This window comes from Erinaceus europaeus, chromosome 1 (assembly GCF_950295315.1).
Source record: "Erinaceus europaeus chromosome 1, mEriEur2.1, whole genome shotgun sequence".
Taxonomy (NCBI): domain Eukaryota; kingdom Metazoa; phylum Chordata; class Mammalia; order Eulipotyphla; family Erinaceidae; genus Erinaceus; species Erinaceus europaeus.
In genome coordinates this window covers 187836057-187853291 of record NC_080162.1, presented here as the reverse complement: position 1 = coordinate 187853291, position 17235 = coordinate 187836057, and the positions used below count along the sequence as shown (strand labels likewise).

At 38.1% G+C, this 17235-nt stretch overlaps 1 protein-coding gene across 4 annotated transcripts in view; it reads right to left on the bottom strand.

The window, feature by feature from the left end:
- Positions 1-16963, bottom strand: part of PDE7A (phosphodiesterase 7A) — a 91698-nt gene extending 74735 nt beyond the window's left edge. For 2 of the 4 annotated variants that reach the window (XM_007527375.3, XM_060200824.1), the window contains exon 1: positions 16810-16963. In XM_007527375.3, the coding sequence (XP_007527437.1) occupies positions 16810-16947 (138 nt within the window). In that variant the 5' untranslated portion in view covers positions 16948-16963. Of the gene's footprint in view, positions 1-1713; positions 1778-3027; positions 3199-16809 lie in introns of those variants that run through there. The other 2 variants (XM_060200821.1, XM_060200823.1) reach the window with 2 other exon arrangements.
- Between the last annotated feature and the right edge of the window lie 272 nt (positions 16964-17235).

The following is a 17235-nucleotide window of genomic DNA, read 5'->3' as shown; positions in this document are numbered from 1 at the left end:
GAATGCATTCATATCCTCGCCCCATTTTTCAGTGGGGCTGTTTAGTTTTTGTTGCTGAACACACTTTATACACACAAGGAGCCACATTCATCCTGGTACCATACAGAAGCGCCCATATCAGGGGAAGCTTCATGAACAATGGAGCAGTGCTATGGTGTCTCTCCTTCTCTTCCTGTCTCTGAAAATTTTTAAAAAATAATAAAAAAAAGAATATAGACATAGACCTTACACTCGTCACAAAAATAAACTCAAAACAGATCACAAGCCTAAGTATAAAATGCAAAGCTCCAAAACTTCTAGAAAGAAATAGGGGAAAATAAACCTAAACCACCTTAGATATGGTGATGACTTTTTAGAAAGAAAACCAATGGCAGTCTATGAAAAAAAAATTATTGATAAGCTGAAATTCACTAAAATTCAAAACTTCTGTTCTGCAAAAGACAGTAAGAAGACAAGTCACAGCTGAAAAAAACATCTGCAAAAGACACAATGGATGTAGTAGAGCAGCTGTCCAAAATAAACAAAAAGCTTCTTACAATTCTCAAGAAGAATATAAAATATGAGCTGAAGACTTTAATAGCTCACCAAAAACATCTATAAATGTAAATATGCATATGAAAAGATGCTTCACATCAGATATCACCAGGAAAATGAAAACTAACACAATAACCACTACAAATCTATTTGAGTGGCCAAAATATGAAACACAAAAATTCTAAATGTTGGTGAAGAACTAGAGCAATAGGAATTTGAATTAATTAGTAGTAGGAATGCAAAGTGGTAGAAACACTTAAGAAGACAGTTTGGTAGTCTCTTTTCTTTCTTTCTTTTTTTTTTGTCACCAGGGTTATCCTTGGGACTCGACTCGGTACCTGCATGACCCCACCATTCCTGTGGGCATGTTTTTTACAGAATTTTTTGAAAGACAAAAAGAGAGAGAGAGAGAGAGACAGAAACAGAAAAAAAAAAGAGGAGACTCTTACAGCACTGCAGGTTTCTTTTAATTTTATTGTGAACCTGAAACTGTGCAAAAAAAAAAAAATCAAGTATTTTTCACAAACTCTTGTCTTTTAGAATTTCATTTTTCTTAAAATACATGTTCACCATTAAGAATTCAAGAAAAAAGTAATGCAAAAAAAAAATTACCAAAAAAAAAATCTACCACCCATCATTTCATACATAATAATTAACACAAAGTGCTACAGATGAGGAATGCTACTTCTTTAATTGTGCAAAATGAAAAAGACTTTATTCAATAATTTAATTTTTAAAGCATAGGTAAAATAATTCTATATAAACGGTTAGTCCTTACGAGGTTGCAGATAAATTTCATTTCAACTAATCAAGTGGTATACTCCCAACTGGCCCATATTATACTTTCAATAATATTTTTGCTTTGTAATTGATCACATTTTAAGTAGAAGTAATTCAGATATTTTTAGAATACAGTATTTCTTCTGACTTGCTCAGATAATCTCACTTTTTGTGTTATCTTAGAGAAATCATTTCATCTTTCTGTCTCATCCATCACATCTTCAAAATGTTGCAGCTGACTACAATTACTTATAAATCTCCTTCGAAGTGTTAATATAATGTTATCTTATCCCCAAAGCCGCAGAGTAGTTAACTTTAGGACCCAGTGTTAGGAGCCATCAAAAGCAGAAACTGGGGTTAGGGAGGTAGTGCCAGCAGTAGTACAGCAGACTTTCATACCTGAGGCACTAGAGGTCCCATGTTCAATCCCTGGAGCCATCATAAACCAGAGTTGAACAGTACTCTGTTCAGAAAAAGAAAAAAAGCAACTGTAAATTGCCATGTATGGGACCTGGGCACAGCTCACTCCTAGAGCACAACATTTACCATGCACAAGGACCCAGGTTCAAGACCCTGGCCACTATGTGAAAGCACCATGCAGAGGGGCAGCTTCAAAAGCAGCAGGGCAATGTCTATCACCATCAGTCTGCGGGTGGGGGATGGGAGTGTGCCAGGCGTGGTAAAATCGCATAGTCACGAAGCCCAGATAGAAAAATAAAAAGATATGTAAAAGTATCATTTTCTTCATAGCTATGGAGACTGGTAAAACATAGCAAGCTAATAAACAACAAGGAAATACAGTAAGCCAATGGCCTACACGTTGGGTTATACATACAAACCCTCGGGCGGTGGCGCAGTGGGTTAAGCGCATGTGGCGCAAAGCCCAGGAACCGGCGTAATGATCCCGGTTCGAGCCCCCGGCTCCCCACCTGCAGGGGAATCGCTTCACAGGTGGTGAAGCAGGTCTGCAGGTGTCTATCTTTCTCTCCCCTTCTCTGTCTTCCCCTCCTCTCTCCATTTCTCTCTGTCCTATCCAACAACGAATTGTGTCAACAAGGGCAATAATAATAACCACAACGAAGCTACAACAAGGGCAACAAAAGGGGGGAAAAAAATGGCCTCCAGGAGCGGTGGATTCATGGTGCAGGCACCGAGCCCACCAATAACCCTGGAGGAGGAAAAAAAAAGAAGAAGAAAAAAAAAAAGGAAGTTTATACAAGCACAGATAACTTTAAGGGATCTAATTTCTAGGTCCATAAACTCTGTACGTACGATTTTCAAGACCAATTCTACTGACACAGCATATCAGTTTTCATTTACTTCCTCTACCTCTTTGCCTATACATAAAAGAAAATCACTACCTCTCAACACTTCCTATAACTTACAGGGAATTGGTATATTAAAAGCCAAGGCAATTCAAAATATTATACTGAGAAAGCTAATTGCCCTACAGAGAGAATTTTTGTTCAAGTCAAGTGATCATCAACTATTACATTCATGAAAATGGAAGCAGGCTCAAAGCCCATTATTACCTGACAAAAAAACTTTTAACAATCACTTACAGGTCACTTTGTTTTATGGATACAACTAGAATGAGAGACACTGCTAAAATAAAGAATTTTATTTCATTTACTAAATTTGTGAATGAGATTTCTTAATACTTTCACTATTCAGGTAAAAAAAGGGGGGAGAGAAAATGATGCAAAATCCTACCTTTCCTAATAGTAATACTTGCAGTGGATAACAGGGCAAAGGGAGAAAGCTCATTCCATTCTAAGAATCCATGAATGAGATCGTAGCATCGTTTAGAAATGTCATGGATAGCAGAACATAGCTACTGTGTTTCTCCTCTCTTTATTTCTCACTCTCAAGAACATGACAAAACTAAAGGGAAAGTTGAAGAGAAGAAAATGAGGTCGGAGAGATTTCTCAGTTTTATCATAGATGTATGTGATACTGCGTTTGGTCCTTAGTGTTGCACTACAAAAAAATAGTAGTTAGATAACAATTATAAAAACCAGCTTCCCATCCCACTAAAAAGATATTTCCAATAAATTCTACTATTTAAATACTAACTAAATTTGATCATTCACATACGTGGTTTAAATGGAGTGCTTAGTATTATATTAATAACTAAATCCAGAATATTTTTTACACAGGGCTCTAGAAACATAGGAAATTCTAAGATGTTTTTAACTATAATTATCTTTGCATAGAATTAAAAAAAAGGTGACACTGTTAAAGTAATTAAAGAAATCAACTTCTTCTTCTAGCATTTGCCCAAGAAATCAACTAAAACTAAGTAAAGCAACTAAAATATTCCCACCTACTAAAGTCATGAATACGTGTGTTTTTGCTTCTGAAAAATATGATGTTCTCAAGTATAATAGAACACATGAGACTAATATCTCTAAGTAGAGAGATAGCAAAAACACAAATAAGGCTCAAAGAGGAAAATAAGCCATGTAAAATTTTTGTTAATATCAAGAACTTGGGGCTGGGTGGTGGCACACCTGGTTAAGCGCACATGTTCTAGCGTGCAAGGACCCAGGTTCAAGCCCCCAGTCCCCAGCTACAGGGGGAAAGCTTTACATTTGGTGAAGCAGGGCTGCAAATATCTCTCTGTTGCTATCTCCCACATCCTCTCAATTTCTGGCTATCTCTATCAGATAAGTGAAGATACTACAATAATTTTTTTTTAAATTTAAGAACTTGCTCTTGAATGGGACATGGGATATCAAATTATTAAAAATTACCTGCGTGCATTTAAAATCAAAATGTAAACAATATACCACAAGTATATCGTTCATGAATATGAAAACTCAGGGCAAATCTAGGAAGCATTAAAAATATATGAGCCATATACTTGAAAATCCTTGTGGTACAAATTAGAATATATCACTAGGTCTAACCTTCTTCTAAAATGACTTACTGGGCATCCCTACTTGTTTGCTTTCCACATACTTGAACTAAACATAAGAATGTCTACATAAAGCTGGTGAAACAGCTCACTTTGGTTAAGTATGCTGGCTTTCCATGTGCATGGCCCAGGTATGAGCCCAGCCTCCACTACACTGAAGAAAGCTTTGCTGTGCTTTCTTTCACTTTCTCTACTTCTGTTCCAGTCTGGGGGGGGGGGGGGGGTTGAGACCTGAGAAAAGCTTTTTGTCTACTCCATCTGACCCGACCCACATAGACACAGCATAAAAAAAAAAGAAAAAGAAAAAAAAAACTTACCTTCCTCCTCTTCCTAGTTTTATTATCTACCTGGTCTCTCTGAACAAAAAAGGAGAAAGTTGTCTCATTTTGACTTTTACCTCACAAATGAAATCAGTTCTTAGGTCCTAACTTTTTATCACTACCACTGTTTAAGATATCTTCACTGGCTGATTATTCAAATAGTTCTTCAAAACAATAACTCTACTTAAATATATTTCCCAATTTATCTCATGAAGAGTTAAACTCTGATGATTATAAAATCATCAGAACCATATAAAAACACCAGTCACACACATATATTTTTAAAAAAACATATATACTGTTTATGTTAATGAGAGAGGTACAGAGAGAAACACACACACACACACACCCCACACACACACACGCACAGAGAGCATTGTACAATTCTGGCTGATGGTAGTGCTGGGGACTGAACTGGGGACCTCAGAGCGACTCAGGCATGAAAGTCTTTTGCATAACCCATCATATATATATTTAAGTAACCCAAGTAATTACAGAATCATAGATTTGGTAGGAACTGTAAGAGTCAATGACTCCCTTGATAATGTTCTTATCTAAATATCTTTTATGCTGTTTGTTGTCTGTTACCACTGATAAAAACACACACAAATATAATTTCATAAAATTATGTATGATACTCATGAAATTATGTTTTCATAAATATATCAGTAATATATATAATCATGATATATAATCATGAAAATGTTATAATTTCAGGAGGCAACCTATTCTCTCTAGAAATTTCTGTCAGAGATACAGGCCCAGATACAATTCCTTTAATTTTTTCTAGGATTTTTGTGTTGGGAAAGGAGATGCATATTAGAATAAGAATACTGGCATGAACAAAAGGAAAAAAAAGAACACTGGCATTTTCACACACACACACACACACAAAAGAAAAAAGTACTTATAATCTTACCATTCACAGACAGCTTCAGTTAGCAGGTCTGGGGAAATACTGCTGGTTTTAATAAGTATTTTGTGATTAATTTTTAAACAAAATTAGGACAATCTGTAGACATTGTTTCTTCTTTTTCCTAATTAATTATATTGTAAACAATTCCACTAACAAATGAATACTTAAGTATTTCAGTGCTACATAATATAAAAATAGTAACAAATACTAAAATGTATCTAGTCATTTATAAGCTATGTTATATATTTTTAATTCTTCAAAGCATAATACAACAGAAATAAATATTATCTACTGTATGAGAAGTAATATAGTAATTTGTAAAATATGTGTTGTCTCAAATTTTAATATTAATAAATACTTATACTTGAAGATTCATCTTTTTCTACATTTCTAGTCATTTACTTAGGACAGAGTGCCAAAAGCAAATGATCAGGCAAAACTATTAACTTCCCAATTACTACTTTTTTGATTAAATTACCAAATTACTTTTTAGAAAACTTAAAAAAAAATCATAATCCTACTAGCACTACACATGTGCAATCTCCAAGCTATCCTTACTTTTAAAACTGTCAATGTGAAAGAAAAATATATCAGTCTTAATATGCATTTTTCTGATTAGTGTGAAACACAGGATTTGCCTATTATTACTCTCTATCAATTCTTATTCTACCCTTAGAGGTGACATCCTTTGCTCATGTGGTAAATGAAGTAAGTAGAAGAAAATGCATTTTTAAGGTCAGAATGGCTTGGATTTAATCCATTGCTACTAGCTAGCTGTGTTACCTGGGACAAAAGACAACTTTGAGCTTATGTCTTCTGTGTATAAGAAACTGAGAGCAAGGTTCAAAAACAGAGCATTCATTTGATAGCTCTTCAAATACTGGAAGACATCAATGTTTTAACAACTCTTACCAACTACTTCCCCACTTTCTTCCCAGCACTTGGCCAAAATTCCAAATTGTGATTTCTCCGTACTAAATTTCTACAATTTCTTCAGTCACTTGCCAAGGTTTTTAAACCATCTCACCACCATTGTTACTGTTTTTACAGAATAAAAGTGCTTAGCCACATCCTCCTAAAAGGAGGCAGCAAAAATATAATACTTCATATACAACTTGAAAAGACATCAGTGAAAATTAACACTTCAAACCACCACCTCAAATCTCAGACTAGTCTTCTGTAATCCAAATGCATGAGCAAACAAAAACTATAGTCCATAAATACAGAAGACAAATTATATTCTATTTAACTTCAGCAATGAGCCAGACTAGTTTAAATGAGGGTGTGATTTGTAACCACCAAAACCCTGAAGTAACTTATGTGTTCAACAACAGATGAGTAGTTGAGAAAGTTGTGGAATATAGTAGAATACTCAGTTATTAAAAACAATGAATTCCCTTCTTCACTTCATCTTGGATGGAGTGTGAAGGAATCATGTTAAGTGAGATCGGCTAGAAAGAGAAGGAAGAATATGGAATGATTTCACTCATAGGCTGAGAAAATAAAATACAGGAAAAGAAACACAAAGCAGAATTTGGACTGGGTTTGGTGTATTGCACCAAAGTAAAGGACTCGGGGGCAGGCAGGCAGGTGTGCCTGAGTGCGTGCATGTGTATGGGTGGGGGAGTTCTCAGGTCCTGGTGTATGGTGGTGGCAGAGGGCCTAGGCTGGGGATGAGTGCTCTGCAGAAAACTGAGACATTTTACACATGTACCAAAAACTGTCTTAGTGCACTATAAAGCATTAACCCCTCTCCTAATTAAAAAAAAAAAAATGAGGGCCTTCTCAAAGTTCTTGTGGTGTTTCAGAAGAGTGATTTAATGTCTCTTATTTTAAAAATGGGAGTAGTATTTACCTCAGAGTTTCTGCAAAGATTAAAACTATCAATTGCTTTTTCTGGCATAGAGAAGGGGCTAGATAAAAATTATAATTGTTGCTGGAAAAGACTACTACAGTTCTTTACATGGTCCTGACATACCAGTATATCATACTCTAAATACCAAGGATTAGAAGAGAATTTGCTAAAATTCGTTATCTGATCATAAGTTATTTCCCAAATTCTGTCCTGTTCTGTCTGCCTCCTCTCCTCCTTGTGAAAAATAAACTGCCACTCTTACCAGCAGGTGGAGGTATGGAGCAGTAATCAAAAACTGCTCAGAATTACTGGAAGAAGGGTCCAGAAGGCAGCTATGCTCACCGCTATACCACCAACGCCATTAGCAGAAGGGTCTGATGTCAATCACAAAATCAGTAGCACAGGTCCTTTAGAAAGGGTACCTGCTGGTAAAGTCATGCACGCTTGAAAGGCTCATCTTTCTTTTTTTACTATCTTATTTTAACGAGAGCAAGAGATACAGAGGGACACACACAGTATAAAGAGTCAGAGACATGGGTACACTGCTCAGCTCTGGGTTATGATTACAGTGGCACTGGGCACAGCACCTGGGACCCGAGAGCCCTGGGCCTGAAAGCTGTCTTACATAGCTACCCGTGGTTTCCCCCAGGACAAGAAGGCTCACCTTTAAATGGAGTTTTTTTTTTTATTCCTTTCCTTATACTTAGAATATGAACCTTAATGTAAATATGCAAAAGAAACACTTACTTATAAACTACCTTTTGAAAGGCATATTTAATAAAATTCAATGGCATGTAAATGATATAAAATAAATAAATCCGGGGGCTGGTCAGTGGCACACCGGGTTAAGTGCACATTGTATGAAGTGCAAGACCAGTGCAAGGATCCTGGTTTGAGTCCCCAGATCCCCACCTGTAGAGGGTTCACTTTGCTTCACAAGTGGTGGAGCAGGTCTGCAGGTGTTTGTCTTTCTTTCTTTCTTTCCCCTCTCAATTTCTCTCTGTCTTATCCAAGCCCTCCCCTCTCAATTTCTCTGTCTTATCCAACAACAACAGGAACAACAACAAAAATGGAAAAAATGGCTGCCAGGAGCAGTGATTCATAGTGCAGCCACCAAGCCCCAACAATAACCTTGGAGGCAATACATACACAAATAAATAAATCCAACAAAAAGTCATACTTTTACACAAGAGTGGGTCATTTAAATGTAGAAGAAAACACTCAATTTTCAATCAATCCAAATAATCAGCCCCCATAGGACTTTGCCCTCAACTTGGATCCTCCGGAGGGAGGATGGACAACATACTCTATGCTACACCTGAGGAAGATGAGTCCATGTTGAGGCAGCTTGGAATGTTCCTACTCATGACCACAGAATGTGAGCTCAGATCTACAGGGATGCAGAAGTCACACAGGCTCCTAAGCTAAGTATGGGCCCCAGATCACATCAAATCGATGGGGTTTACAGTCAACAATATTTATACCCCTTTCCCATATTTGGGAGCTACTCTCTTCCAGTTTTCTGGTCCTTTTTCCAGCATGACATCCATCTCCCAAGACAATAACTTGGATCCACTTGCATATCAGATTTCAGGCTCAGGGGCAAAAAGAAAAAAGGCAAAAAAAAAACAAAACCCAAAAAACTAGTATAGCCACAGGTCCTTTGGAATTTAACTAAAATATGCCCCCAACTCTTCATCTGCACTATTCCAACCCTTAGGTCTATGATTGGTGAACAATTTGTTTGGTTTTGTATGTTAACTCTCTTGTCAACCACCAGGTTCCAGATGCTACATGATGCTGACCAGACTTCCCTAGACAGACAACCCCACCAATATGTCCTGGAGTTCAGCTTCCCCAGACCCCTTCCTCACTAGGGAAAGAGAGAGACCGGCCAGGAGTATGGATTGACCTGTTAACACCCATGTTCAGAGGGGAAGCAATTACGGAAGCCAGACCTTCAACCTTCTGCATCCCACAATGACCTTGGGTCCATACTTCCAGAGGATTAAAGAATGGGAAAGCTATCAGGGGAGGGGATGGGATATGGAGGCCTGGTGGTGGGAATTGTGCGAAGTTGTACCCCTCTTATCCTATGGTTTTGTCAATGTTTCCTTTTCATAAATAAAAAAGTTAAAAAAAAAAAAAGAACAATGTGAAGGCAGAATTTAAAAGATTTTAATTGTTTTTAAACTACAAGATTAATAATTGACTGAATTTTTTTGGAATGCCAATGGAATATCCTAATGTCCAGATACAAAAAGATCTTTACTCAAGAGGCTTCTAACAATATTAGAAATACATTTTGCATAAACACAAATAGGACACAATATAGTTCAGGAAAAAAAAAAGTTCAATTCCTTAAGATCTACATGCAGTGAGAGTTCTTTATTACCTAAATTTTCTAGGAGTCATTAGCCCAACTAAAGGCTACTATTAATGATCCTAAACAAAAATTAAAATTAAGTTAAGCTCTTTTAACTTCATTCTTCAGCTTTTCTCTAAGACATTCCCCATATTTATCCCTAAAAACAAACAAACAAACAAAAAAACTGAATCTCTAAAACAGGGGTGGAGAACATCTGGGATATTTAGGCCCATGAAACAATTTGGTCTATTCCTGCTAAGGCAACAAAGGCTGCACTTGAAATTAAAAAATTCAGGGGTTTTCTTCATAACAACATTAAGTGCTAATTTTTAAAGATAATTTCATATGGCCCACAAATGATGTTATAGTCAAATGGCCCTTGGCAGGAAGAAAAAAAAAAAAAAGGTTACCCGCCCAGGTTCTATAAGTACTCTTTTTGGAGAATAAAATAAAAGAACTGAAATTTACATTAAAATATATGAAAAGACTTTAACAAATTGCCTCAGAGAGAACAGATGATTTCTCTCCCCCTTCCCACCCAAAGTGAGTCCTTAATGCTCTTTGTGTGTGCTTAACTGCTTGCAGTCATATTTTTCAGAAACAAAGACAGAAAGACAATTGGGGGTTGGGGGGGGTCGGGAGGGGTAAGGGAGGGAGACAGGCCCCCACAACACTGAAACCTGCCCCAGTGTGGTGGAGTTGAGTTCTACTCCGGGTTAAACATGGTAAGGCATGAGCCCTTCCAGGTGAGTTATCATGCTGGTGCTGCCTAATGTACTGAACACCTGCAAAGGGCTTACTAAATTACCTCTTACAGGACATTAAAAAAAAAAGAAAAAGACTTGAGAGTGGTGCCAGATATTTAACTTAGGAGTTATGTGACCTCAGGCATGAAAATCCAGTGCTATCGCCCCAGTCTCAGGGCACCTGCTTTAAATATTAATATATAAGTTACCGGCTCAGAAGTAGTAGACATCAATATAGATAGATTACATTTAAATCAAAGTATGAAATATTTCTTAAAATAGAAAATGAAGCCCAGGCCCCAGCAAAACAAATGTTTTGGGAGTAAAAAGGAAGGACCTTTTCAGGAATAGAACCACCTTCCTGGAACATTTACATTTCACGACCTCCCACCCCAACACCCCCTTTTACTGGGCTTCAATATCTGGTTTATGAAACAGTAATTACTAAGGTAACAATACTTTGGAATAATTCACATTTACCAATTGCTGTGAGGCATGTAGCAGTCCTTAAAAATCTGCACAGGTGGCGCATTGCACCAAAGTAAAAGACTCTGGGGTGAGTGGGGAGGAGAGTACAGGTCCAAAAAGGATGACAGAGGACCTAGTGGGGGCTGTATTGTTATGTGGAAAACTGGGAAATGTTATGCATGTACAAACTACTGTATTTACTGCCGAATGTAAAACATTAATCCCCCAATAAAGAAATTTTTAAAAAAATTTGCACAGGATATGCAAATGAAGTCACAAAAGAGGAAACACACTTCAGAAGTAGATACTCTTGCTTACTTAAGCAAGTTAAGACAAATCGGGGCCAATAAAAAAGCACATCTACTGAAGTAGTAGAAACACACATATAAATAAATTCCCATGTCTATAAACTCATGTTTACTTAGTAATTTACTATCTTCTAGTAGTATATGACTGGAAATGAAAAAGATAAGAGATGTGATCATTTATTGTGAAAGGTGGCATCTGCTGAGAAAGCCAAAAATGTTCTTACTTTTGACCCAATCTAGTGATTTCTTTCTAAAGACTTATCAGCCTTGCATGAAGTTAAGAAAACTTTGTATGCATCAAACATCTGAATGTAAAATTGTTCAACATTCAGAAAATGTCTACATATAGTTCAAGACATTAATAAGCAGTAAGTAAAACAGAGCATCCAGATGCTGTCAACAGCAGTCATATGTAGCTATTTAAATAAAACTGATTTAAAATCCAGTTCCTCAGACTAGTCACATTTCATATACTCAACTAGCTACAAACGGGTAATAACTATTCCACTAAACAATATTGTCAGAATATTATTTCTGTTGTCAGAAAAGTCATGGCATCATTTTTCTGTTTTTCTATGTAAAAACTCCAACAATCCATTGTTAGAAAAAGTTATATTGGGTAGTACATAGTGACCTAGTCCACCACCTCTCTCCTTTTCCACCTACATCACCCATTTATTAGAAAAAGTTAACTTTCAGACCTTGGCCTAAGTGTACTTGAGGCTTCCCCAGTTTACCCAGAAACTTAGTCCTGCTTCCTGTATAGTCTTACTTCACCCCAGTAACTCCAATACAAAACTCACATCATATAAAATCACCCTATTTTCCTGACCACAATCCTTTAAGCTTACTGAAATATGAACTAGTTTTTATCCAAGGGACTCTGAATTCTTCTGGTACCTCAGTCTTTAAGCAGCTCTGGTACCTAAGAACTGTTGTGGCATATAGAGCCTTAAAAAACTTTCATAGACTAAGATTACTGCTATTACATTTGAAAATACTTATGTATAAAGAAAGTAAGGCAGCAACAAAATGCTGGTTAGGAATGGCAGGTTGACAAGTGTTTTTGTTTTGTTTTGTTTTTTACTATGAATTCTTCACATTTTCTCAGCACCTAACACAGGGAGATCTATCCATCCACAGCTGTTCAGTAAATATTTCTGGAATAGTTTCCGTATTAAAAAAAACAACAAAAAAACCCACCAAGTGAACCCTAATATAAACTAGGAACTATGAGTGATAATGAGGTGTCAGTGTAGGCTCTGCAACTGTCATAAATGCACCAATCTGCTGGCGGGTGTTGATAATGGGGAATGAGATGAACATATGGGACTCAAGGGGTATATAGTAATTTCTGTACTTTCCATTGAATAGTGAATTTAAAACTGCTCTAAACAGTCTATTAAAAAAAAAAAGGCGGGTATTAAATCTGGAATTTATTTTAGTCAATTTTGGCATAAATGAATGTTTAAAGGTTAGTTCTCAATATTTTATACAATAATATCATAAACTTATGAAAAATTTAAAAATTACAACTCAAATTTCTTTTTAAAATGTTTATGCAAATCATCTGAGATATATAGACAGTTTCACATGTGAGAGAAACCTAAAGCACATTTTGGTACCTGTAGCATTAGAGAGACCCGAAATCACCAGCTGCTTCTTGCCTTTTAGCTCCTGATTAGTAAACAATCTGTTCTGCTTTATATCTTAATACTTGTCACCCACCAAGTCGCAGATGCTACCATGACACCATCCTGACTTCCCTAGGCATATGACCTCACCAATATGTCCTGGAACCTCACCTCTCCAGAGCCCTGCTCCCCTACAGAAAGACAGAAAGAGGCTGGGAGTATGGATCAACCTGTTAACACCCACCTCCAGTGGAGAAGCAATTACAGAAGCCAGACCTCCCATCTTCTGCACCCCATAAAGATCTTTGGTCCATACTCCCAGAGGGATAAAGAACAGGGAAACTTCCCATGGAGGGGATGAGATGCGGAACTCTGGTGGTGTGAAGTATACCCCTCTTATCCCACAATCTTGCCGATCATTATTAAATCACTAATAAAAAATAAAATAAAGAACCAGGAGTGCCAGACATGAAAGTCTGACACTACCAGTTGAGCTCGTCCAACCTCCCCTAAAGCTATAAAACTCAAATTTAGCTCAAACAATATGTCTCCAGACACAGAAAATGTGACTGCAGTAACCCCCAGGTTCAATGAATCGACATACCATAAATACATTCAGTTACTTCCATAGTTACTGAGCACCTATTCAAAGCACTATAGACACAGTAGTGAACAATGACTTTCTATTCTCATAAGATTTGTTCTTCCAAAATAAAAATTTTATTCTACAAGGTAAGATTTTTTTTTTTTAACTCAACTAACAATGGAGATTCTGAAATGGTCAACAAATAACAAAGCTTCATGCTCTTTTTTTTTTCCCCCAAATAAAATTTCAACCATGTTAACCATTTTATAAAAGTAGTACATGGCCTGGTTTAAAGCAAAAAGTTAATGCCTCATTTACTTGGCTTCCTTGGGAAAGTTGGTATTCCACACAAATGAATTTTCCAGATACTTCATGTTTGTCCATGGAATTAAACATTAACATTTAAAATTGTTTGGCATGTCATCTTTAAAAATTTTTTTTTCAACTCTTAAAAATAAATTCCATTAATGCAAACCTTATTTTGACTAATACCTTGTTGTAAACACTCAACGCCTAAACTCAATGTCCCAAGGGTGCCTTTTCAAAAGCTGCTGTCTTTGAAGAGTTTTTCTTCTGACCCCTGGGTCAGATGGGTGTGTCAGATCTGGGTGTGTCAGATGTCAATCTTCCGTGTATCTGAGGGAACCTGCTCTATTAAACTCTCCCCCCCACTCTCCAGCCCCCTAAATTTGCAGCTACTTGAAAAATAAGTAAGCTTGCCTGATTTTTGCCTAAAACACACAAGCTTAAAAGGATTTCCACATCTACTTTGATTGCACAAAGCCTTATTTTCAGAATCTTTGAGTCTGCATTACAATGTCCAAAATCAGGTTTTGGATAAAAGAGGAATGTCTTGATGAAAAGTCCTTATAATGTTTTTATATTTTAAAATTGACAGAAAAGAGAACTTTATTAGTTACTGAATCAGTCAAAAATATTTATTAGGGGGTAGGAGAAATAGCATAATTGTCTTGCAAACAGATTCTCATGGCTGAGGCTCTAAAGGCCTAGGTTCAATCCCCCTTTATTACCATGAGCCAGAGCTGAGCTGTGGCGCTGGTTAAAAATAATAATAGCAGTAATATATGAAGTACTTACTATGAATCTGCCTCCAACATTATAGTAAAAATAAATAGCCAAATATATAACAGATTACTAGTTTTGTACATGTTTTAAAAGTAGAAAATCAGAAATAACTTCTACTTACTGCCTAAAAAGTTGTAAAAAAAATAAATAAAAAGTTTCTAATGAAACTACAAAAGTAAGTAAGCATTTTATAATTTCCGTAGCTTTAGATATAAGAACTGATGAAGACTCAAGGGTAAGAAGGCTTTTTCATTTGATTAAATCTTTATTTTACATAATTTTGAATATTCTCAAATTTTCTACCTCTCCTTTTTTTTTATTACAAAACCATATACAGAATAGTCATACAAACAGCACTATTTCCATCAACACATTAGGGTAATGGTAAGTTTAGCATAGTCACAATGCTGAGCACTGATGATCAGAAAAAAGTACTACTTCAGGAAAAGTTCTACCTATTAGTTTCAAATTAGTCTATACTTCACTTTGGGATTTAGGAAACTTTTTTTTTTTTGGTTTTGTTTTAAGACTTAGTATAGTGTGGCTCTACAATGCTTACTTTATCTGAGACAGTCATATTTTTAAAATTCCATTACCCATTTAAAACTAAAGCTAAGAAAGCAATCAAGAAGAAGTAAGGCTTACAATTGGTCTCTGTGGATTAATTAAGAAAACAGGTAAAAACCCCTGACATTTGTACTATTTGTTTTAATTCCCTAGGAAGCTCCTTTATCACTCATTATTTTTTCTTCAGGGAACACAAGTAACTTTATTTGTATTTTATGACTTTGTAAATGATTAGTGGTCAATTTTAATATTTAGACTGAATCGGAATTCACATATCTGTTGATGGGAGAACGTAAAATAGTAAGTGGAAAAAAACTACTACCATTAAATACTTTTAATTATTACCATTATTTTTTTTCCAGTAGTATATTAACAAATGTTCACCATTAATTTCTCAACCTGAAAATGTTTAAACAGTACTGGCTCACAAATATAGTATTAATATTGTAGTATCCTACAAGTTCTTTCACGAGCAAATCACACTATCCTGTTAATGAAATCTGATTTGAAGTAAAAACAATTCTGCGAGAAAAGCAAATATGGACGCTAGCTCCTCTATAAGCAATTTGGGCTGGAAAGCAGATGATAAGTTATGTACTGGACACACCAATCATAAGCATTATCTCTATCAGGTTCTAGCCAATCTACCTGCAAAAATAAAATCCGTAAATATATATACTAGAGAGATAATACTGTCATAAAAGATAGCAATTAATGTTAATCAACCGGAAAATACATTTGAATGAATAAAAAGAAGTAATTATGGACATATAACATTCTGGCAGAAGAAATTGAGAGCACTCAATTTATTCAGATGCAAATAATTTTTTTTTGCCTCCGTTTTAAAACTGGCAGCCCAAATCAATAGAAATTAGTTGAGACAACAGCAGTTGCCATAAAAAAATAAGTAAATAATAAATAAGGCATTCTCCGGAGTCGATGGTGACTGGACCACTCAAAACAAAGTCTTCCTGCGAGTGCACATCTGGAGCTTCTCCGCCCCAAACCTCCTTATCAAATTGAAAACAAAACTGCTGCCTGGCTATTAACTTTGCAGAAATCGAAGCTGCAGGGAAGCATTCGAAATACTTGTTTCTCAGATGTCTGCAGATGGAGGAGTCCGGGCAGCTACAGGAGGACACCTCCGGCCTATTGTCTGCACGACCTGCGGGCCAGTCGGAGCACAGTGGGGCGCGCAGGTGCTGGGGGTGGCGAGGTGCGAACCTGGCACAGGTGTGAGGGGGTGGAGGTGGGGACAGGTGTGCCCAAGGCCACAAAAGAGGAAAAAAGAAAAAGGCCCAACTTCCAGAGGGAACGCCGAGAGAGAAAGAAAGGGTGGGTGACAGTCACTCCTGAAGCTTTCAGCCCCGGTGCACGGAGGGGGCGGGGCGGGGCAGCGTCTGCAGGGCTGGGGGAGCCCTCCGGGCTGGGTGTGGGGGGTGTCTGGGGAGGCCGGGACACTGACGCTGTACAATCCCCGGGGAGGAAAAGAACAAGCTTTCCCATCGAGAAGGCAGCGCACCCCCCACACAACACACCCCCAAACAATGAACAAAGCTCTGGGGTGGACCGCGAGGACCGGGGAAGGGGTGTGTGTGGTGGTGGTGGTGGCGGGTGGGGGGAAGAGGGTCGTGGAGTGGGGTCGCAGGGAAGAAAGAAACAAAAGAGAAGAAGCCCCCCAAGTGTGGGCGGGCCCCCGAGGGGGAGGGGGCGGCGATTACCTGCGAGAGCTGTCGGGGATTGGGGCAGCCGAAGAGCGCGGAGCTGGAGCTGAAGCTGATGGCTCCTCGCCGGCTGAGGACGTGCTGGGGGACCGGCCTGTCCAGGGGCAGCACCGGCAGCTGGTAACATACTTCCATTGAAGACGCCCGCCCTGCCCCCGCGCGGCGCCGGCCCAGCCGCGGCCGCCGGCCCCTGCGCTGCGAGGGGGCAGCGGCTCGGGGGCGCCGGGCCGAGGCGGGAGCAGGGCGGGCGGGCGCAGGACCCCGGGCCGGGAAGCCGCGCGGCGCAGCCCGGGCTGCAGGCGGGAAGGCGCGGCGGCGGCGGCGGTGGCGACAGTTCCGAGGAGCCGCGCGCGCCCTGCTCCGCGGTGCAAGCGGGAGAGCAGCAGTAGCACAGGCAGAGAGAGTCCGAGGGGGGAACCCCGC